Genomic DNA, 23,714 nt, shown 5'->3' with positions numbered 1-23,714 from the left:
CATGTCACTAAAAATAAATAGATCCACCATCTTTTGGAGATGCTGTAAGAGGAGATATACTTGAAGCGGTGATATTTTGATATTTTTTGACGATTTCCATTTATAATGGTATATCATTTCAAAATGGGAAAGATATTTGGAATTGTATTCTTGGTAACAAGAATAAAAGATATATGTATGATGAAATATCCTAATAAAAAATAAAAGATGACGTGAACGGAAAATCCATCAATTTGAAGCATATATTTTCTCGTAAAAATAGGAGCAAGAAAAACAATTTAATTATGGATAAAGATCCCAAAAATAGAGATATTTGACTGTTTATTGATACCGAAACAAAAATTTGAGCAATTGATTGATCATCCTAGTAAAACATGAATAATAAAGTAAATTGAATAGCGATTGGATCGAGAGCGTTTCTTCTCTGATACCCTGAGTTAGGAGGGTTGATAGAAGTACAGTAAAAACCATAAATATGATTTTTGATAACAAATAGAATAATATTAGTTCTATGTTTGATGCCGATAGTCATATACCATTAGAATAAACTATCAATGATGGTAAAGAAAAACAAACTATTTTTAGAAAATAACATAGGGAGTTATTGCTTAATGATCAAGTTAAACTACCACACTTTTGAAATGATGAACACAAAAGTTCAATGAAGCAGTCACGCGAATAAACACTCACGCGAAAGGATAGCTCAAACCAGAAGTTGCGCGAAGAGTCTAACATTGCGATAGACAGGGACAGTTCTCAAAAGCCTGGCATATAAGACAGATTGAAACAGAATCAATCAACTGAGATCTTGCACGTGAACAAAAGTTATCTTTATTTGATAAGTTTTCCTATATAAGGGTTCAGAAATGATGAAGAAAGGAATAGGATTCATTCAAGAGAGGTAAGCGAAGAAAGTTATAAAGAGAAAATGAAGACCACTTTAACTTAAAACTTAGTTTGTAATTTCATATTTTCCATGGTTGTATATAAATATCAGTTCGAATCCATCGTAAGAACAAGAAATATTCATAATAGAAGAGTTGCGCAAGGTCATATAAGTGTCAAAGTGGCGAATAATATCATTAATATTTGAATTTAACAATATGGCTTCAGCTTTGTGTGATTATCATTATTTGGCTGTAGTTGTGGGATTTTCCACAATTACATTTTGGCGCTAGAGAAAAGGAGGAGTAAAGGATTTATCCTCACCTGGTAATTGATAAGTTCGAAATCATCACCTCCAGAGATTTCTTTGTTATATCCACTACATCATTCTGTCCCTCATAAAAATCCTATTAAATACCACCATCTCAATTCGGAAAGTTTCCTTCAAGAACTTTATACATCTCAAAATTTCTAAGAAACACGCCGGTAAAGCACTCTCTCAAGATACCCTCTTTGTGAATCAGTAGGATCCAATTCACAAATTAACCACAAGCAAATTGTGCAAGTTGTATCAAGAGCAGGGCAAATTATAGCTACGCGAAGAAGCAACGGAATTACATGAAGAAGAGGAGTAAGAGATGCAGGAGAGACCTCGGCCGCAGGAGAGAGACGATCCCCTGAACGAACAAATCGCTACTGCAATTTGCTCGCCATCATAGAAAACAACCAACAGAACCCCATAATTGCTGCGCAAGGCCCACTGCAGCAGAACAACAATGAAGAAAGAGTCATGTACGAAGAAGATCTCGTTGACACGACTAATACCGAAACAATAGAAGCGGAAAATCAGGGAATCGAAAACCCATGACGAAGAAAACCCGACCATCCAACAATTAAGAGAACGTATCACACAAGATATACGAATTGAGAGAGAATTAAGGCATGAACTTGATAAAAGTAGGGCGAGAGATGCTGAGCTGACAATGGAACTAGAAAATCTGGCACGAAAGAACACATTATTAATGGAACAAAATAACAGGCTAAATGAGGACAGACAGCCGCATACTGGATAAGCAGAAACCCAAACAAGTAAGAGCTCAGTAAGGAGTATAAGAGAAAAATATGAATTAGGAGTACGCGAAAGATAATGAGAAAGAGAAGACGTACGCGACAGATAAATGAGGCAGAATGATAGAAGAGAAAGGCGAAGGAATCGTGAAAGGAGAGAAAGCCTGGAGTGTGAGTACCAACGATATGATGGAGGAAGATAAAGCGGCTCAGAACGCGAACACCAAAGGTGCGGCAGGAGAGAAAGAAACATGGTAGAACATGAAGAATTAGGAGCAGAAGCAGGACCAAAACGAAGGGAGATAGGACAAGATGATGCAAACCAAGCTATACTAAGGAAACTGGAAGAACTCAAAGCAGCGATGGATAATAATAGCAGAAGAGGAGGAGGACGAATGAAGTTGGGAGAAGCAATAGAAGAGGCTGAGCGATCACCATTTTCGAAAAAAAATATTGCAAGCACCTATTCCTACTAAGTAAAGCACATGAAGTCTTATAACCTCAAGTTAATGTAGTGGGTTCAGCATAAAGCCGTAATGTGCAACTACTTTCCTGCGATTTTAACAGGAGAAGCCCTATCGTGGTTTGACAATCTGCACGAAGGATCCATAACCTCGTTCGGACAACTACAAAGGATATTCTTGGAAACTTACAAACCATCAGTCAAGAAAGGAATCAAAAATGCATTTGATTTAAGGAAAGCACATGGGGAAAGTTTGCGAGGTCTAACTACTCGCTGGAGAACCAAATGTAGCAAATTAACAGGGCTACTGTCTGAGCGACACTTGATCCTTGCATTCATCAATGCTCTGTATACAACATGCCTGTTATACATAGAAATATTCTTTATCATATATAAACTCACAATGTAAAAATTAAGGGAATATCAAGAGGAATACATTTCGTTGGAAGAAAAGCAGAAGTAGATGGAAATCAATATAACATCCATGCATCCGTAAAAGAAGGAAGCACAAGATTTTTACCGCGAATAGTAGGTAAATAAAATCAGCAAAATAGGGAAAACCCATAAAAGAATCAAGAAAGAAGTAGCTTTGTCAGGCCATGATGAAGAATGGTTTAAGAAAAAATTCGGAGATCGAATCCTTTCGTACAACTACCCGGAAAAAGGATTAAATAATCAAGGAGGAAGATTTAACAATGACTGGAGAGTCGGATATAACAACAATCATATATTCAAAAGAAAGCCGTACAGTTTACCCTTCGAAGATATAAAACTCCCCAGGCTAAAAACATCAATAGAAAAGATCTGAGAACCAATCATACAGATAGACGACATACCACTACCATGGTGTAGGAGTTAAATATCGCACATATTAATAATCATGCGAAGTGAAGAATACAACATACCCGAGGAATATCGCACACAAAAAATTGAGACGTCACATCAGATGATATCAACAAAGTCACGAGTAAAGTGTGAGGAGGTACGCGAAGATGTAAGATATGCGAAGATGAGCGGTTATATATAAGCGAATATGTTGCACAGAGATCCCGAAGACAAAGGAATTCTTAGCCGTCATTCACTATGTAAACCCCCATATAAAGGAGAGAGTAGTTGTCTTGTAAAGGGTTGGAACATAAGTCTTGTAAGAGAGATTGTAAGAGAGAGAAAGTAAGTTTAGTCTACAAAAGTGTTATTGTAAGTTTCCATCAATCTTGTAAATAATCTGAATACATTGAATTGGAGTGTAGTTGTAAGATTTCTTACAACTACATTTTTGGCGCTAGAAACAGCTTTGGATTGATAAATCCTGGTAATAGATCTGAAATTCAAAGAGAAATTAAGGAAGAATCATAAAAGACTAATGAAGACATCAAGAATCACACCAGTTCAAGAAAGAGGCAGAGATATACGATGTCATAACATAATTAAAGTATCAATTTCTGAAGCAGATTTCCAAGCGACAATAACCGGGAAAATTCATAAAAGAAATTATGAAGGAAAGAAAATTGAAACAGTGAAGGCAGAATTACCATTACAAGATTGGAAAAAGGTGAAGATATCCTTTGCGGCAGATGAAATTTCAGAAGAAGACTTACAACGAACAGATCCATTGGTAATCATGGTTACAGTCGAGCGAGAAAACGTTATTGCACAACAGAAAACATTTGAAGGATGAGCGATTGATAAGACAATGATAGATACAGGAAGTGCAGTTGATATATTATTTTATCGCACATTTAAAGCAATGGGATACAAAGATGAAGAAATGACACCCGCATCATATAATATTCATGGATTCAATAAAGCAATTACAAAGCAAAAGGGAGAAATCGTGATGCGAATATTACTAGGGGAGATCGAAACTAAGATAACACTATGTGTGCTTGACATTGAGTCACCATACAACATGCTGTTGGGACGACCATGGGTACATGGATTAAATGCAGTCACGTCCACATTACATCAATGTATCAGATTTCAAATTCCAAGCGGTATAGGTGAAATCAGAGGAGATGTTAAGGCTGCAAATACCTGCAATCAAATAGATGTGCGAAATTATGAAGGACGAGGGAAGAAACAAAAGGATAGATGGAGAAAAGCGAAAGAACAAAGAAAAGAAAAGAAGTTTAGAATATACATGATAAGAGCAAAAGAAGGAAAAACAATACCAGGTGAAGAACTAAAGAAATTAAGGAAGGTGAACGAATTAAAGAAATTAAGGAAGGTGAACTAACTGAGGAAGGTGAACGAATTAAAGAAATTAAGGAACCAACACCTATGGGCGAACCAAAGGGGAACTTTACCGCAGCAGAACCAACAAAATAAATAAATGTAGGAACTGCAGAAGAACCAAAAATATTAAGAATCAGAACCAAAATGGGTAGAGAAGAAGAAGAAAAAACAATAAATATTCTGCGATCATATAGTGATATTTTCGCATGCAGTATGGATGAAATGCCAGGAATAGATCCATCTGTCGCATGTCATAAACTAGATATTAAGAAGAATGCAAAACCATTTAAGCAAAGGATAAGGAAAATTTCAACTGATTATCATCCTAAAATTGAAGAAGAATTACAAAAGATGCTGGATGCATGAATTATAAGAGAAGCAAAATATCCAGAATGGATATGGTGGTGGTACCTAAAAAGAACAACGGAATTAGGATCTGTATTACAGATCTAAATAAAGCGTGCCCGAAAGATAGTTTCCCTCTACCCGACATACCACAAATGGTGGAGTCTGCGTTAGGAAATGATAGAGTCACGATGTTAGATGGGTACAAGGGCTATAATCAGATTTCGTTAGCAGAAGAAGATCAATAGCACACTACTTTCTTCGCACCTAGAAGTTTATATTGTTACACGGAAATGCCGTTTGGGTTGAAGAATGTCGGGGCGGCGTATCAGAGAATGGTACAGAAAGTATTTGAAAAATGGATCCATAGAACACTGGAAGTTTATGTGGAAGATATGATGATTAAAAGTAAAGAGGAGAAATACCATGTTGATGATTTGCGAAAAATATTTGAGCAAATGTGAACATTTAATATTAAGGTAAATCCAGAAAAATGTATAATTGGTGTATCATCAGGAAAATTCCTAGGCTATATTATATCCAAGGAGGGAATACAAGTGGATCCATAAAAAGTCCAAGCAATCAGAGATATGCCACCACCTGCAACAGTCAAGGATGTTCAAAAATTGAACGGATTGATAGCATCGTTGGGAAGATTTATTGCGAGATCTTCGGACAAGTGCAAACACTTTTTCAATATATTAAAAAAGGGAACCAAATTTGAATGGACAATGGAATGTGATAAAACATTACAAAGCATAAAAGATTATCTGGTGAACCTATCCATTATGCAAAAGGCGAAACAATGAGAAGAATTATTATTGTACTTAGCGTCAACATCCCACGCATTAAGTACAATATTATTATGATCGGAGGAAGGTGTGGAGAAACCAATATATTACATAAGCAAAACCTACAACGGTGCAGAGAAAAATTATTCAAAAATCGAAAAAATGATTCTCGCATTGGTATATGCATCATTCAAGCTTCGCATTTATTTTCAAGCCCACAAAATCATAGTATTAACAAGAGTACCAATTGAAAATGCAATGAAGAATTCGAAGAGATCGGGGAAAATAGAAAGGTGGAATGCACAGTTAGGAAATTATGAGATCGGCTATGAAATTTTATCTTCACCAAAGTCTCAAGTTATTGCAGAATTTCTCGCAGAATTTCCAATAGGAGAAGATGAATATGTAGAAGAAATGATGGAGGTGGATGATGAACATGGAAATCTTAATGATTTATTAACTGAGCGAAACTCAAACAGATGGGAAATTTTGGTGGATGGATTCCTCCAATGGAGAAGGCAACGGGATTGGTATTGTATTCATTTCACCAATGGGCACGAAAATGGCTTATTCTTTCAGATTAGACTTCGCATCTACAAATAATGAAACTGAATATGAAGCGGTTGTTCATGCACTAAGATTAGCAATTGAAATGAGAATTGAGGATGCACGAATAACTAGCGACTCTCAGTTGGTAATTCGTCAGATAGAAGGCACATATAGTACTAATGAACCATTTTTACAAAAATATAGGAAATTGGTTATGGATTTAGTAATGCAAATTCCAAAAATAAGTTGGAGACACATAGGGAGAAAAGATAACAGGCTCGCGAATGCATTGGCGTTCATACCATCAATGTTAGTAGATCCAGTTGCAAGAGATATAAAAATACAAACACTTTTGTTACCATGTATACAAAAGAGCGAAGAAGTGCAAACAAATGTGATGATCGTAGACGGTACACAAGAAGAAAATGTGAGCAAAGAAAAAGATTGGAGAACTGAAATACACTCTTATCTAGAGAAGGGAGAATTTACGAGGAAAAGATTAGAAGCACATAAGTTAAAGAGCCGTGCGACAAATTATGAATTAAGGGATGGAGTTCTTTATAGAAGATTATTTCTTGGACCTTCACTTATATGTCTTACGCGAACAGAGGGGATCGAAATTTTGAAGGCATTACACTATGGCGATGCTGGCAACCATAGTGGAGGAAGATCACTTGGATATAGAGAAAAGATACAGGGCTATTACTGGCCATATATGCATGAAGACGCAAAACAAGTTTCGAGGAGGTGCGAAGAATGTCAACGTCATGGAAAGAACATACATGCACCTGGGGCTATGTTTAATACATCGACAAATGTGTGGCCCTTTGGGAAATGGGGAATAGATATTTTTGGACCATTTATATCGGGGACAGGACAAAAGAGATTCTTAACAGTTGCAACTGACTATTTCACTAAATGGGCAGAAGTAAAGGCAGTTCAACACATTCGAGATAAAGACATATTTAAATTCATTTTTGAAAATATCATATGCAGATTTGGTATTCCTGCACAATTGGTGTTTGATAATGGGAAGCAGTTTGAAGGCGAGAATATAACAATGCCGCTCAATGCGTTCAAAATTCAGAGTGGAAAATCTACTCCTTTGTATCCTCAAAGTAACGGACAAGTAGAATCTACAAACAAAACAATCGCAGACAACCTGAAGAAAAAAATTAGAATGGCACAATAAAGGATGGTGCGAACAAGTACATAATGTAGCATGAGCTTACAGAACTACAAGGAGAGAAGCAACAATAATGTCGCCCTTTTGTCTGACATATGGAGTAGACGCAGTGCTACCAACAGAAGTAATCATCCCTACCACAAAGAGAGAAGCTTGGGAAAAGAATTTAAGTGCGGACTTGATTTTAACAAAGTTGGATGATTTGGAGGAAGTACGAGAAGTCGCTTTGCAACATATGGAAAATTGTCAAAAAAGACTAGCTCGAGAATACAACAAACGGGTTAAAATAAGAAATTTTCAACCAAGCGAATTAGTGCTACGCGAAATTCCAATTTATCAAAGAGGAAAAGATGGAAAGTTGGAGAAAATCCGGGATGAACCTTATATAATAAAACGAATAGTTGTAGAGGGAGCCTATGAATTAATGGATCATGAGGGACGAGATACAGATCGTAAATTGGATCGCCTTTGGAATAGACAGTTCTTGAAGAAATATTATTCATAGTTGCTTGCGAATCCATTCGCGTGTACAAACAATTAAAGTTTTAAAATCTCATATTTTTGAATAAAAATGTAACGCGAATGATTTGCTAAAGAGTTCATAAAAATAGAAATAATACCTTTATAAAAGGCTACAGAAAATGATATTTATTATCAGATTGGCTAGGAATCGAAATATGGCGTGCACCCTGGTTCGCTCATATGCAAGAGGTAAAATAGTAAGACCTAACGCAAGTCATAATTGGAAAGACCTAGAAGACATGACTCAAGGGAAGGCTACACCGACCCCGGAACTTGAGTTGTGGAGATTTAGGGTGAGAATTAAACGATAATGCCCATCCGGGAGAGATACCTTAAATATTCAGTCTAAGATGTTAATCTTAGATTGAGAGCCTAAGGTGAGAAAGGCTCTCCTAAGGAGTGCAGAAACTCGATCAGGGCGCTGAGGTACACGGTTGAGTCAAGAGTTCCCGGGACGTCTGGAGCGTACCTTGCCACTCTTGACAAGTCCTGACTATGATGCACTCCGTCCGAAGATACCCCACTTAGGGTGAAATCTTGCTGCCATAAACCCTATAGGTAGTGTATGCGAGATTGCGAAATCAGCTGGTTGTTGAAAAGCCGGATGGGAAGAGCCATAATCTTAACCAGATAGAGGTAAGCTTCCTTGAAGTGGCACCAGAGGGGAAGATAAGGACGACACCCTCCATTAGGGAGCTTAATTTTGTCAAAAGACGTAAATATCGCAAGGCTTTTACTCATGGGAGTATTAAGACTTGTGATATTTATGCAAAAAACCTGAAGATAAAACGAAATTAATGGGTCAATGTACTAAAATACAAAGTCTTCCTGCGATCTCGTCGTACGAAAAATGGGACAAAATAAGACCTTTACATAGGAAGGTTGCATAAGACCTCCCAATCAAATTAAATAAATTACTGATAAATTTCCAAAATTGTTTCTTACAAGCAATATAATAAGAGGCAAGTATGGGAAATAAAATAACAATGTATCATATTCCTTACAACAAACAAGTCTAAAGGGGGTGCGAAAGACCAAAAAAACATCAAAATAAAAAGAAAGAAAAAATCAAGAATGATCAAATGGTAACATCAGACTTTAGAGCCGGGGTAAGGATTTTCAATCTCAATACCGGCATCATTTGTAGATTTCTCTCCTTCTTGCTGAATTTTCTCATCACCTTGATCCTTCTCATCATTGCTTAAAAAGTCAAAATCACTATCTGGTTCAGATATTCTTCATCTTCACCCACATTGCATGCGGGGAGCCTTACTGCTGGAAGAGAATTGCTAGAAAGAATTCCATCAATAACAGTTTGAGCACTAGAGTGGCCTTTGCGAATAACAGCCCTTTCAAGATTTCTAGCATTTATCTCTAGAAAATTCTTCTGGAACGCAAACCTTCTTTGTGCTCTATTTCGAGACGCAGAAAGAGAAAGCTCAAGATTACCACGAGATAATTCCAGATTACCATATTCTTTGCGAACTTTGGATAACTTAGAATTCAGTTGAGCGACAACAGATTGATGCGATGCTTCAGAATCTACAAGTAGAAAATAAAAAGTTAACACTGTGTAAAAAAAAATTCTGAGAAATTATCATGAGGCAGTCAACCCTAGCTGACTACCTTGGAAGAATTTGGAAAAAGCAAGGGTATTGTCCTTCATACTTTCCATGGCCTTATCAAATCCATCACCAAATGAACCAATGAGGCGAGAGCGAATTTTCTTTTCTTCGGAAGAAAGAGATTTGTTCTTTTTCTTAAGAACGTCATAAGGATTCTTCAGCTGGCTATATTGTTCTCGAAATTGATTCTTCTTTACAGAGAGATTTATATTATTCTGAATTAATTTCTCATTTTGGGAACTCAGATCTTTAAGCGAAGTTTCGTACTGTTCCTTCTGTACGCGAAGAGTTCGCGCTTGGTTTTCATTTATTTCATGAAGAAGTGAATATTGTTGTGAAAACATTGCTTCTTTCTTTGAAAAAACAGTTTTTCCCTAGAAAGGGTGTGGTTCTCTTCTGATAAGGTTTGATGAAGTAAGTCAGCATCGTGTGATAACTTAGAAAAATAAGATATTTGATCACTAAGAATATCGATTTTTTGAGTAAGACGGTCATTTTCATGAGAAAGATGGTCAATCTGATTATGTGCATATGAATATTGATGATTTAATTGATTTAGTTGAGACTGTAACTTCGGGTTATTCACGTGGGCTTCTTCGGCAAGGAATTCAAATTCATATCTCTCATTCGTTCGCTTCTGGTTTGAATCTTAACAAATTCATGAAGAAATTTATAAAAATGAACGTACGCGAAGAAGTAAAAATTACGATAAGTGACCAAAAGATAAAGATAAATACCTCTAAGTTTCTGATTATCGCTGCGAAGATTTTCAGTCTCATAATTTGAAATATGAAGTTCCCATCTTAATCTTTGTATTTCCTTTTCCAAAGAAATATTTTTCTGCGGGAGTTCCAATTGAGAACAACTAGACAAAAAATGCTTTTCAGCTAACATCATACGACGATGAGATTCCTAAAGAGAAAAAGACAAAGATTAGTACTTGGAAATGTCATTAAAGAAGATAAAAGTTAAAGTGTTAATGATAATTACCAAAACATTTAGAGAGATGTGGAAATATTATATGCAATGGATTCGCAGAGGCAACAAGGGGTGAAGGAAAACGTATATGCGATGGATTCGCAGAGGCAACAGGGACGTATTTTTAAAAAGCTCATCATACGAAATATAAGCATTCTCATCCATAAGAGGATTTTTTGGTGAAGGAGCAGCAGGAACATTCTTCTCAAAACCTTGGGAAAATGTATGAGTAACAAAAACATCTTTCTCAGGAGTTTGACTTATTGTTGGAGTAGTAGGAGGATCAGTGTGCGAAGGTTGAACTGTGGATACAAGAACAACATCTACAGCAGTAAAATTTAAAATAGAAAGATTTGAAGAGAGAGGTACGGGTTTGCTAGACTTTTTAACTTTCTGTTTTTTACGATCAACTATTTCAACATCACAAGCCTGCGAAAATAAAGAAGATAAAAAATAGAGGCAACAATATTGTTTAGAGACAGTAGGGTATTTCTTACTTCTTTACTGTGCGAAGTCTTCCTCTTGTGAGATTCCTTGTTTTGAGGTTCATTATCGATACTGGGTTTCTTCTTTTGCGTTTCTTGATTTTCACTTGAAGAACAATTGGGCCTTTGTGTAATTCGAAGAGCACTAATTTTTCTGCACAAGTATGGGAATCATACCATATAATAATAATAACAAATAATGGTTAAAATCAATGATTATAAAAGAAACCAACCTTGATTCGGGATTCATGGTAGAAGAACAATAGCAGAAGAATCAATAAAACAGCAACAAAACTGGGAAGTAGCAGATGAAGATTAAGAGAGAGAGGATGAATGATGGGTGAAAAAAACTTGTGAATCATACCCTTAAATAGGTGAAAAGTAGTTATCGGTTGGAGACGGTTCAAGCAGGTAAAAAAGGAAGAAAATCAACACGTGTAGAGAGGAGCTTGAAATCCGGATAATTATCGATAAAATAAAATGCAAAAGGATAAGCATGCACGATTTGAAAATGGAGAATTTCCATATCGCTCACTTTGAAGAAACAAGCGACATGAGAAGAGGCAAATGTAGGAGTTAAATATCGCACATACTAATAATCATGCGAAGTGAAGAATACGACATACCCGAGCAATATCGCACACAACAAATTGAGACGTCACATCAGATGATATCAGCAAAGTCACGAGTAAAGTGTGAGGAGTTATGCGAAGATGTAAGATATGCGAAGATGAGCGGTTATATATAAGCGAATATGTCGCACAAAGATCCCGAAAATAAAGGGATTCTTAGCTGTCATCCACTATGTAAACCCCTATATAAAAGAGAGAGTAGTTGTCTTGTAAAGGGTTGGAACATAAGTCTTGTAAGAGAGATTGAAAGAGAGGGAAACTAAGTTTAGTCTACAAAAATGTTATTTTAAGTTTCCATCAATCTTGTAAATAATCTTAATACATTCGATCAATGAGATAATTTCGCATAATGATTACATAGAGAAACAGTTAGGTAAATTGGAGTGTAGTTGTAAGATTTCTTACAACTACACATGGAATGTAGGGTGAGAATCTTCAGGAGGACCTGATGAATACTACATGTACCGTAGGTTCCATGGTCACAGCACTACACATTGACGGATTGTGCAAAGGTTCTTGTTACAGTTGATTGAAAGAGGAAAGTTAAAACAATTCCTAGTGACGAATGAATTACCACAAGCACAACCTCTCCAGCCGACCCATCAAAAACCAACAAAGATACATCGCATCGAAATAGAACCAGGTGCAAGGCGAATAAACTCGATTGTCCATTCTTCCAATAATATAGTTGATTTTTCACGACAATATTTTGAGCCGGGTACATAAAAGAGATTAATTGTGAAGGAAAGGAAGGCATATGGTGACGAAGAACCTACCGCTAGAAACATGGAAGAAGCAGCAAATTTCGTTCACAGCAGAGGATATTCCTACAGGGAATGGGTACATACATACCCGTTGATCATCACCATGAGTATGCAGCCGCACTCCAGATGGGAAGAAACTGAAGAGGAAAAGAAGTTACCCTGGGAAATAAACAAGATCTTGGTAGACATAGGAAGTTCAGTTGATATTCTTTTTTATCATGCCTTCAAAACTATAGGATACAACGACTCGGATTTTATTCCTTCTACACAAACGATATATGGATTGAATGGTGTCGTTCAAAACCCAAGGGAGAAATTACTTTGATCATTCCCGCAGGAATTCTAGAGATAGTGGTAACCTTTTGTGTGGTAAACGTGGAGTGGCCATCATAAGAAGGACCTGGATTCATGGGTTAATGAGAGTCACATCAACTTATCGAAAGCTCGTTCGATTCTCTATACCTTCTGGCATCGGAGAAATCCGAGGAGATTATGTTAGTACGAAAAGATGTAATGAGATATATGTGAAGTTGTGCGAAGAAAATGTGAAGACGAGAGAAAAACAGAAGCAGAACGTGAAGGATGATAGGTGGGCAGAAAGGTTAATGATCAACATTATAAGAGTGGAAACTAAATTAAAAACGGGTCCAGCAAAAGAAAGACAGACAGAGCGTAGTCAAGCGCGATAGCTAAAAAACAAAGTTGAACGCGGTACCAGAAACACGAATGAAATCCTGCGAAAATTGAAGAAAATATTGAAAAAAAATGGAGGAGAAAAGTCGCACAAAGTTGATCAACCACCCATAAGTAACTTACCTCTCGAAGAAAGGAATAAGCATAATGAAGCAGTAAAATGAATGTATTCTCAAAGTATAATTCTGGATGTCCATGTACAACTTAACTTGCTAAGAATGGGAAATGGCGCATTATAAAACTTGAGAAGGAGCCAGGGAAAAAGGATTGCGTGACTTAGTGAATAGATGGAAAATCCAATATGACAAGACCTTCAGCTACACTGCATAAGAAGATAGTGATGGTAGAGTCATATCTTATCCTGAAGAAGCTGAAATTCGTCCCATGAAAACAATTGTTGAAGGAAAAAACAAATGAATTCGTCCTGTTTGATTTGTCATGTGAAAGGCATAAACAACACTACTGTACTTAAAATGATATAAAAAAGTTGTGTACCAGTCAAATAAATATCAATGATGCGAACAAGCTAAAGACAAAATTACATGTTAAAACCTCTACCAGAGAGGCTGGGAACCCGGGAAAGGGGAAATCCTAGGAAAATTTATTTGCACAAATAAGACCTTATTAGGGGGCATGAAATTACATACTCCGTCCGTTCCATTTTATTTGTTTTTTTAGGGTTTTTTTTGTGTTCCAAATTAGATGATAGTTTTAATTCTTTTTCCCAATTTTCACTAATTTATCCCTGCTTTGGAATCACTCCAGAGAATTAATTCTCATAGTAATCAACACAAAAACAATTACTCTATAATTTTTAAATATACCCCATGGAGGATATATACTCAATCTTGTACATCCCAAGTACATAACTACGGGATTGATAACTTTCCCTATATTTTAGAAACATAAAACTAGGTTATTTAACTCTTTAAGTAGGAATTAATATGGGTATTATTGGAAAGATTTTACTCTCTGTGATATTTCTTAATATCCGTGAAAAGTTCTACAACGTCAAGTAAATCGGAACGGAGGGAGTACAAAACTTCCATTAGAGAGGATGGGAACCCGGGAAAGGGGAAATTCCAGAAGAACTATCGGGGCACAAAGACTCGAGGCCACTAAGAACGAACAACTCAGCGATTAAGTTTTCCGGCAAGGGGTGCTGAAACATGTCCAGCGGAGTATAAGAGGTCCTGGCAGCGGATAAACTCGGTCCCGGTGCAACCCGCTTAGGGTGTGGTCTTCTTCTAAAAAGCTATATCAGCCGAAGGAATTACACCACTAAAGCAACTGATTGTCCATGAAAATAATAATATTGGCAACTCAAGGGTAAATAAAGGGTCAGCACTCTCCACAAGGAAGCTGAATGCGTCAAAGACTACAATGTATTGGGGTTTGTACTCACGGGAGTATTTAAGGACTGCCGCATTGTGGCACATACAATCTGACGAGGTTATCTCTCTCGGTTGTTGCCTTCTATTGGCGTCTTTTCTCGACCACAACAAAATACACCATCCACTCTCGCTAAGACGCTTATCCACCTGACCAACCGCGTCAGTTGATCATTCACTTTCTTCACCCAGCGTTTCCATCCCTTGGCGTTTCCATCCCTTCTGAGCTTATTTATCTAAACCGATGGAACAACTACCACCATCAACGGAGTCCCAGTAACCATCAGCGTCAAACGCTGATCACCATTATTCTTGATGATAACTACACCAACTCGTCTGTAACATCGAGCCCTCAACAACAAGAAGCGCGTCATTCATTTTCCTTTACCCAGCGCCTCCATACATGAGGTTCATTTTGATATTTAATGAGAAGAGACCACCGCCTGCATGTCAACCGCTTGAAAAAGACCCTATTGAGAGATGAGTATTTCAAAGCCAGCATATACATTAATTGTTTGATGATAACCTTCGACGCACCAAGTTTAATTAATAACGTTTCTGCTTTATGATGTTACGTTGATATCTTAAAATGCATAAGCATTAAACTTCTTAAATTGTCTGTTTGTATCAGCGGTAGAGTCCCATTACGGTAGTACATATGAGGGCTTCTCTGGCGGATCAAAGCTACATGAGCAGTAATGGACAGCGGTTCAGCCACTGGCAAACTCAACGACAGCGGCGCCGTCAGACAATCCAGCGTCATTTTAATCAATACAAGTGGCACCAAATTGCACTACAACACGCGCACTACGTCTTTCTTTGGTGCTGTTAGCATCTCTCCTTCGCTCTGGGCGTCTATTTTATTCATCCACCATCATCATCAAACCCTCGTATCCACAAAGAGCTGCATCCACCATTAGAAGACAACGGCGTCTCACACTATCAGCATGTCTTACATCACGAGCGCGTCTCACACCATGAGCGGGTCTCACATCATGAGCGCGTCTCTCGCCATCAGCGTCTCACATCATCGGCGTCTCTTTTTTCTTTCTCTCAGCGTCTTCTCCTTCTAATAAGTTCGGTTACCTCAGTTTGTGTGCATACCAAAAACCAAACTATAACCACGCAACAAACTCCCAACTCATAAGCCCAACCTCATCTCTTGAGCCTCCATGTATACCTCACCACCACATCATCACTAATTGGTTAGACCGTTGAGTTTGTAAAGCTATCGACCTGAAACAAAGCACAACACTGTAGCCAACATAAAGCTCATTTCGAACAAACCCCACGCGTTGTATTAATTATAGCTAAGAAAGTACATCAAACAAGGGTGGTCCAGAAAAGAAGTGAACCATCTATAAATATTTTAACCTATTGCCTCTGATCTAAGACCATTTCAAAACCATAGACTTTTGTTACTAAGATCTTTGTTGATGCTACTGATTAATTGTATTAGAGAGTGTTAAGAAAGGCTGCACAAACCTTGTTTTAAGTTTTAATAGTACTTATTCATATCAGTAATCATTTACCATAATAACATTCCTGTTAGTGCACTAATCTCTTTCTAAAACATTGTTTCCTACATATATATAATATGATTAGCTTCACATAACCTGTCAGCAACGTCGATTTTTATTAACACAAACTAGGAAGCGAATCTAGAACCCCGATACTTAATAAAAGAAGACATATTTCGCCTCTATCTAGATCATTTGTAAACAGAAACCATCATAATCACAAATGTTATATCCACAACCCCCATTTTTATAATCTCACTCTCTGTAAGGCATCTCAATTTTCCTTGACAGTGCTATTTGAACTCCTAAACGCAGGGCTATTACCAATAAATTTCCAAGTATGTTCCGTTTACATTTTGATGGGGTTCGAAGCAAATGATCTGCTCAGTGTCCCATTGCTTATGTTTTCCTATCCTATCAACATAACAATCAAATCTCAATAAAATCAAAATCAGAATTGCATATTAGTGAATACCTTATTGCAGTTTTCTTCTCTGTTGCTTCATATCTTCCGAGAAAGATCCGATATCCAAGCACCAGGACTAACCAATTTTGCACATAAAAAAACGCAAGAAAAAAATTCATCTCCTCAGCGATGGAGCCAAACAAAATTTTAAGAGGGGTAATATGAAAATCTCTATCAAATCTTTCTGTATTTGAACCCCTAAAGAACAAAATGTTCATAATTCCATCACATTTGCCCCCACACAGTAGAGCAAAATTTCTAAAAACTCAACTGATTTTACACCGAGGTTGAGAAACAAGCGGGGGCTTGAGACCCCATTTGTCTCTATGTGCCTCCATCGCTGCATCTCCTTACCCACTAAAGCTTTACTCAGATTTTATTGTCCTCAACCTTTAATAATCATGAAGCTGACGAGCAATAAATATAATGGGGTTGCACCAACTTACTCGGAGATGTATCTAGGGCAATTAGCGCAACACTCTTGCAGGAAGCTACACATTGAGCTCCAGACTTGGCAATGAAGTTCTCATCGGAGCAAGTTAGGACAGATATCCAGCAAAGTACCTGCACAACAGACGTGAATCAAAGTTTAATAGTACGCATCAGAACACGCTACATAAACTTATGCTAAAATTTGCGCAAGCCGAACTGCCGAAGTATGAAGCAAGTGGAAAATTGGATGGATATTTAATGATAAATCTCATATAGGGTACCTAAAATCAAAATGAGACGGAGAAAATTGTTTGTTTTCTCAGTTTAAGCTCATGGTGATCGTGTGTGTACTAAGAAATCAAAATGAGACATATAGACATATCATCCAGACATACAAGCAAACAGTTTAAGCTCATCGTGTGTACAGTTTGGATCATCCAGACATACAAACAAACAGTTTAAGCTCATGGTGATTGTACTGAGATATCAAAATGAGACTAAAAATCAGTAACACCAACAGAAAAGCTATGGAGACAAGGTTGGTTTTCACTTGATGGAACTTAGGTTGTCAATTTGTTTGGGTTTCAGTTTCTCAATGGAATCTCCAGCTCGAACTGGCTCTTTTTCACCGTGAAAATGGATAATAAGTCATGTACCTTTTGATTATCCGGAATTGGTTTCCATTGCATAGCTGGACCAATGCAATCCAAAACTGAGTTTTGGGGGTAATCCGATTCTGAGCTCCAAACTTATGTTTGGTCCGGAGAATCGGTCCAATTACGTGCAATCGGATTCCTAGGCGTCTAATTCTCCGAACCAAACATGCTGTAAGATCGAAATTTTGACCTTTATTAGTCTTTAATAATTTTGTGACTAAAGTTTGAACATGGTGAGAAGAATGAAGAAAGAAGAAGGAGATTGAAGTATATGAAGCAAGGTTATTAGGGATGGATCAAAACCCTAGATATGATGATTAACACAACAACATGGGGAACAAAATTTTGAGGAAGAAATCCAAGAAGAAGATCAGGAAAGAGGTTGTGTGCTGTGGTCGTCGAAAGGTAGAATGAGGTGCAGAAGTATATGCGATGAAGTATATGAGCACTGAGCTACCTACAGAAGCATATGCAGACTAAGTTGTTAAATTTCCTGGTGATGCGCCTATGTGGCAACCAATGCGGTGTCTACATCCGAGTCCAAATTATTCTTATTGGTTGGCATAACCAGACTGTTAACTATTTGTTAAATAGTTTCTGTCTTTTATTTTTTAATTAAAATGAAATTTAAAAAAGGTAAATAACATATATCTAGCCTAAAATACAGCAATTTTAAAACCCGGTAACAGGTGATCAGGGTAGGTCGTTTGATTGATATCTTCAGCTCCCTTGATCCAAATTGAATCGATCCATCTTCAATGCAAGTTTTCAGGATCTTCTTGTGAATGTGAGTTTCAGATGGAAAGCAAGAACCATGGTCAATATTGTATACCATCCTACCAACCTCCCTCTTGTTTTGAAACCACTGTATATCTGATTATTGAGTCCAATTTTCTGATTAAGAAACACATGTTCCATACGTTTGAGACCCTGTTTAGAAAATTTATCGCTTACTTGATCGACTTCTTTGGCGGACTCCATCAATAATACTATTTCGAAGGATGTACTTACTGTTGATATCAATAGTAATACTTAGGTATTTCATTTTTTGTAATACTATTTCAAATTTATCTCTGTACTGATGATTATCAGTACAGCATCATGCTTTTTTCCTTCTTTATAACAAATTGAATCCACCACCACGTTTTTGGAGTTGTTAGCAAATTAAGTGTTTCATTTTTTTTAAGAGTCCTATATTTTTGGCAATATTAGATATCCAGTTGCTATTTTTAAGATTTAAATAAAATTAAAATAAGAAAAAAAAATTATATTCATTAATTAACTGCTGGTTTAGAGGAACCAATAGGATCGTTTTGTTTTGTGCAAAATGTTTAAGGTAGTGTCCATAAAATTGGACTCCCTACATCCTCAATATTCTGGTGTCCAGTTCAAAAATATATGAGTGTCTAGACTCCGAAGGCCGAGAGTCCAATAGACCGTCGATTTACTGTTCACTTATTTACGAAATAACCGGATTCCACCTAGTGTCCCCTATATGTCAACTGGACACTCAAACAATAAAATAATATTAAATCGTACAAGTGTCCACTATCCTTTCTCTTTAAACGGTACGCGAGTTATAACTCCAAAGGAGTCACTATCCATCCACAAAAAAACCCGCCAAAAAAAAAATAAAATTTTGATGAAACCTCGTAGAATTTGACGAAACCAATTTTTAGTTTCATCATAAAATTTGATGAAACCAATTTTGAAATTTGGAGTTTTTATATCAAATTTTTAAAATTTTAGGACTTTTGTATAATTTAGTTTAAGATGGAGTTTTAAATATCAATCGAAAGTGCAGGATAAAGAAGCCCAAAAAGTGTATTTAAAACCCTGTTTTGTTACTTGAACCACCTCTAACAAATCTTGTGTACACGTGAAACCAATCCATCGAAGCTTTAAGAAAAGCTGAACATGCAAAGAAATCTTGATAACTTGAACATAAATAAAAAGAGCATTAAAACACACATAAAATCGGGCTGAGAGAGAGTCTGCAAATCGGTAAGCATTGGGTAACCACAAACTTTCTTTTGACCGCCAGATTGTCACGCTGTGTAGTGTGGAAGCACCCACCAGATCATCTCATCAAGTTGCTGGCCAGTTGTGAGTGACGTCAATCTAGCTAGTAGAAGCATTTCGCTTCTTATTTTGTGATCTATGTTGGTTTAAACTTGGAAATCAACTATTTCAGAGTAACTTAACGTTGGTATATATTTCTATTCTTCCCTGCAGATGCTGCCAATGCTAGAAGCCATCAAATATGTTACCGGCCTGAAGATTATACTTTAGAGAAAAAGATGAAGAAAGAGTCGTGAAAAAGACAATGAGACAGTACAGGCCCAAGACATAAGGGATGCAATACAATTCATAGAGGCTAAGGTTGCAATAAAAGTCTGCAAATTTTCATGCTTGGAATAATTCATTATTGCAAGCATAAGGACCAAACAAGAAAAAGATTTAAATAAAAGAAACAAGTAAAGAAACAGAAAATAAAGATTATTAAAGGTTCTAAATGTGGTTCATTAATCAAATTCAGGAAGATTTGGTTCCACAAATCCTAATCTTGATCTAGAAATATCAAACTCTAGGAAAGCTATCTGACGTGCACCAATAACGATGGAAGTCGTAGGCTTTGAACCTCCATCGACAAATCCCACACAGTCAACACCATCATTAACTCTTACCAGATCCAACAAATCAATGTTCCATTTATTCTTAGGAAATATGAACGACACACTTGGTCCAAAGAAGTAATCAGCGGAAAAAGCTAACACACGAGGCAGGGTGGACGCGTTATAACAGGCAGTAAAAGGTGCAACCGGAGCAACCCTTGTAATGTTCACCAGATGATCCCTCCATATACCATTCTTAACGTTCCATGCTTCAGCCCATTCAGTATGAGTCTTAATGAAGGCTTTGTAGATTGAGGTCTCCAAAGTAGTATAAGGAATTCGAATGTCGATTTTTGTTCCTCCAATACCAGTTTTCTTGTTGATGGACAACAACTTTTTGTTTATTGGTACAGTTCTGTTGTGCACCGAGATGGATCTTAAATCCACAAAATATTCTTCCCTACTTTTGGGGTTAATCAAGAGTGGAGTGTATTTTAACCCTCTATTCCACCAATCCATCTGCACCCAGTCGGAATAAATGTAAGGTCCACCCCCAAAATAGATCCTATTGCCGTGATTATTATCTTGACTGTTCTCCACCAACTCCAGAGAAAATATGCGGGAGAATCGGCCTGCAACTGCAAATTGTGGAACTAGTGAAAGAGAAGATGAACGACCAAGACCAGCCACTCCTTTAGAACCTTTAGCAAGTCCACTCAACATACTACCAGCAGTCGCACAACCAAACGAAATCCTACGAGGTGAAGCAACTGGCGTCGCTTGGCTGTCAGGGTTAGATGTAATAGTCATAAGATCTGAAACGAGCTCACCTTTTCTGACAGAATGAGTTACCGGGTTACTTGTGTAAATACTACATGTACTGTTAGCAGTACCATTGCACAATTCACTTGTACCAACTGCTTGTTTGTTCCCTAGAGAACATTGGGGTGACGCGCAACTGACTGGATGGTAGGATGATGATTCGTGGGTTCCTTTATCACAACGAAGCCAAGGTGCTATTCCTCCAAGATCAAGAACTAGTTTTACGTCAGCTCGAGGAGTTCCTTGGTTGATTTTGATCATATATTGGAGAGTTGATGGATCTCTCTCAAGATCGAAGATTATACCTGCAGGCTTAGAAGAAGTAATGGGTAGCTGTGCATTGGAGAAAGAAGCAAAGACGAACTGAAGAAGAAGAAGAAGAAAATGAATAATCAAAGAAGAAGTAGAAGCCATGGTATTTAGAAAATGATGGCAGAAACTAGCTTGGCATGGGTTTCATTTATAGAATGCATGTAAGTCAACTTTGACATATATCTTTCAATTAGGGTGTTGTTTGTGGTTGAGTTAATTATCCGGTGCTATCATTTAATGCCGAGAAGTAATTAAGCAAAGAAAACACCACTTGGACATATACACTTGCATTCAGAATACTAATAAATCAGAGCATAATCAGAATATACTATATGATCATAGATTTCATGTGGCTGAGTAAATCCAGTGCCAGCACTTAATGCTGATCAGAAGTAAGCAAGCAATGAATATGATATGTTCTGGATTAGTGCAAACACCACTTGGCCATATGAACACTATGCCACTCATCAGAATACTAATTAACTAGATCATGATCTTATCATAAGAACTTACAGTACACGCATTGATTAATTGGACAATCAATTAAATAATACTATGAGCAAGGGAGAGGAATAGAGCATACGACATGCATTTAAGTATATATATACAAGTTCCGTAAACCCGCGCATGTTAATTTTATTTACTTGATCATTGCGGCAAATGATTTTGTCAATCTTTCCAACAAAAAACTAAAAGAAAACTTGCTTTCACGCTCATCGGTTTTTTTCTGAAGAAGCGGACAATTTAACTATCTTTTTTACATCTCCCATCTCTTTTTACATCTCCCATCTCTACAGTAAGACCGTCTCCAATCACTGCCAACAATGATGATCAGCATCGGACAATCTCCTACCCTAAACCTCAATCTTAATTTACAATTATTGCCATAAGTTTTCCTAAAATGTTGATTAAGAAAATTCATTGTATTTGTACATAAACATACGTCAACCCACAAAACATTTGGGTACGTATGAGCTATAATGAATTTCCCGCTTCAACAATGGGACGTATGAGCTATTTGATCCAAGCCATCTTCCGCAACATATCAAAAAAAAATATATATCATTAGAACCCTAACAAAAACAAATTATGGCAGAAACCACAAATACTCTTCGACAGGTGCAGATTCATCACCTTGTCACTTTGAAGCACACAGAAACCAACCACATCCTATGGAAGGCTCAATTCAAACCCATTCTAAAAGGGTATGATCTTAATGGATTTGTGGATGGATCAAAACCAGTTCCTGCTAGAACTTTACCTAACAGTGAAGCTGTAAATCCAGAGTTCACAGCATATGAACATCAGGATTCTTTAATTGTGGGATGGCTGAATTCCACATTAACATCAGAGGTTCTAAGCAATGTAGCCCATTTTACGACTGCAAAAGAAGTATGGGACAAACTCGAGTCTGAATACGCACCAAAAACATTTCATCATCAGATGAATCTGAAAAAGCAACTACACAACATGTCGAAAGGTAACAAAACACTAAAATCATATTTAAATGATGCTAAATCTCTCTTTGCTCAATTGGCAGAATCGGGCTGTGCTGTTACAACGAATGAGAAGAAGCAGGCTATCAGTAATGGCCTTAACCAAAGCTATGATACAATTGTCACTGCTTTAAGTACGGTTGAAAATATGGATATATACACTTTTTATTCTCATCTTGTCACCTTTGACATGCGTCAAGAACAACAACTATCCCTGTTACAAACTCCAATTGCAAATGTAGATGTAACTAACTCTGCATCTGGCTCCAGAGGAGATGCAAGAAAATTTAATACTCAATATAGATCTCAATTCAACTACAATCAACCAAACTTTCCCCAGCGCAGCAATATCAGCGGAATCCTCAGTTCATAGAAAAGTGTCAAATCTGTAAGAAAAAGGGCCATCTTGGAGACAAATGTTGGTTTCGCTATGAGAAATCAGCCAGCCAAACCAAACGCACTCCTGCAGCCTATATTGCTTTACCTGGTGAGCATGCATAACAACAATGGGTGACGGACATAGGCGCTACTCACCATTTAACGGCTGATATGCGCAATTTGTCCATTCCACATGAGTACAATGGAATTGAACAAGTTCATGTGGGGAATGGTAATGCACTGGATATCTCCAATGTCGGTAATGCCTCTTTTACAGTTAATTCAATAACTTTTAAGTTGAATAATATATATCATGTTCCTAAAATCCAAACTAATTTGTTATCAGTCTCTCAATTCTGTAAAGACAATGATGTCTACTTTGAATTTCACCCAAAATTTTTTGTT

The 23,714-nt window shown here is 37.1% G+C and overlaps 4 protein-coding genes across 8 annotated transcripts; 1 reads left to right on the top strand and 3 right to left on the bottom strand.

Annotated features, from left to right (window-relative positions):
- The first annotated feature begins 4,109 nt into the window (after positions 1 to 4,109).
- LOC113340591 lies at positions 4,110 to 5,017 on the top strand. Its single transcript, XM_026585716.1, has 2 exons — positions 4,110 to 4,543; positions 4,864 to 5,017. The coding sequence occupies exons 1-2, from the start codon at positions 4,110 to 4,112 to the stop codon at positions 5,015 to 5,017; spliced, it is 588 nt and encodes a 195-aa protein (XP_026441501.1).
- Positions 5,018 to 9,011: 3,994 nt separating this feature from the next.
- LOC113340498 lies at positions 9,012 to 11,453 on the bottom strand. 4 transcript variants are annotated; one of them, XR_003355510.1, is made up of 5 exons: positions 11,366 to 11,453; positions 11,145 to 11,286; positions 10,660 to 10,949; positions 10,407 to 10,581; positions 9,012 to 9,586 (listed from the first exon to the last, which is right to left on the bottom strand). XR_003355510.1 is itself a non-coding variant. In XM_026585639.1 (4 exons), exons 1-4 carry the CDS (start codon positions 11,380 to 11,382, stop codon positions 9,246 to 9,248), a joined length of 675 nt encoding a protein of 224 aa, XP_026441424.1. In that variant the 5' UTR covers positions 11,383 to 11,453; the 3' UTR covers positions 9,012 to 9,245. The 4 variants fall into 4 exon arrangements, 2 of the variants coding, with proteins under 2 accessions (XP_026441424.1, XP_026441423.1); XR_003355509.1 differs by having other exon boundaries at positions 10,660 to 11,286; XM_026585639.1 differs by lacking the exon at positions 10,660 to 10,949.
- Positions 11,454 to 15,437: 3,984 nt separating this feature from the next.
- LOC113340674 (S-formylglutathione hydrolase FrmB-like) lies at positions 15,438 to 18,118 on the bottom strand. 2 transcript variants are annotated; one of them, XM_026585794.1, is made up of 4 exons: positions 17,687 to 18,118; positions 17,045 to 17,162; positions 16,608 to 16,674; positions 15,438 to 15,866 (listed from the first exon to the last, which is right to left on the bottom strand). In XM_026585794.1, exons 1-4 carry the CDS (start codon positions 17,717 to 17,719, stop codon positions 15,794 to 15,796), a joined length of 291 nt encoding a protein of 96 aa, XP_026441579.1. In that variant the 5' UTR covers positions 17,720 to 18,118; the 3' UTR covers positions 15,438 to 15,793. The 2 variants fall into 2 exon arrangements, with proteins under 2 accessions (XP_026441579.1, XP_026441580.1); XM_026585795.1 differs by having other exon boundaries at positions 15,438 to 15,848.
- Positions 18,119 to 20,211: 2,093 nt separating this feature from the next.
- On the bottom strand, positions 20,212 to 21,537 carry LOC113340590 (basic 7S globulin-like). Its single transcript, XM_026585715.1, has one exon. The coding sequence runs from the start codon at positions 21,535 to 21,537 to the stop codon at positions 20,212 to 20,214; it is 1,326 nt and encodes a 441-aa protein (XP_026441500.1).
- Positions 21,538 to 23,714: the final 2,177 nt, after the last annotated feature.

The sequence above is a fragment of the Papaver somniferum genome, unplaced genomic scaffold (assembly GCF_003573695.1).
Source record: "Papaver somniferum cultivar HN1 unplaced genomic scaffold, ASM357369v1 unplaced-scaffold_22, whole genome shotgun sequence".
In the NCBI taxonomy this organism is placed as follows: domain Eukaryota; kingdom Viridiplantae; phylum Streptophyta; class Magnoliopsida; order Ranunculales; family Papaveraceae; genus Papaver; species Papaver somniferum.
This window is presented reverse-complemented; position numbering and strand designations above follow the sequence as displayed.

Excerpts from the sequence above, each read along its gene's own strand:
- LOC113340498 (XM_026585638.1), bottom strand. The coding sequence starts at position 10,013 with ATGTTTTCACAACAATATTCACTTCTTCATGAAATAAATGAAAACCAA. Across the intron at positions 9,587-9,670 it reads TTTTTCCAAATTCTTCCAAG|ATTCTGAAGCATCGCATCAA; the intron begins GTAGTCAGCTAG and ends TTCTACTTGTAG.
- LOC113340674 (XM_026585794.1), bottom strand. The coding sequence starts at position 17,719 with ATGCAATGGAAACCAATTCCGGATAATCAAAAG. Across the intron at positions 17,163-17,686 it reads CAATTCCGGATAATCAAAAG|GTACTTTGCTGGATATCTGT; the intron begins GTACATGACTTA and ends TCTGTTGTGCAG. Across the intron at positions 15,867-16,607 it reads GAGAAGAAAACTGCAATAAG|TGTTGTGCTTTGTTTCAGGT; the intron begins GTATTCACTAAT and ends TGTTGGCTACAG.
- LOC113340591 (XM_026585716.1), top strand. The coding sequence starts at position 4,110 with ATGATAGATACAGGAAGTGCAGTTGATATATTATTTTATCGCACATTT. Across the intron at positions 4,544-4,863 it reads GAACAAAGAAAAGAAAAGAA|TATGGATGAAATGCCAGGAA; the intron begins GTTTAGAATATA and ends TTTCGCATGCAG.
- LOC113340590 (XM_026585715.1), bottom strand. The coding sequence starts at position 21,537 with ATGGCTTCTACTTCTTCTTTGATTATTCATTTTCTTCTTCTTCTTCTT.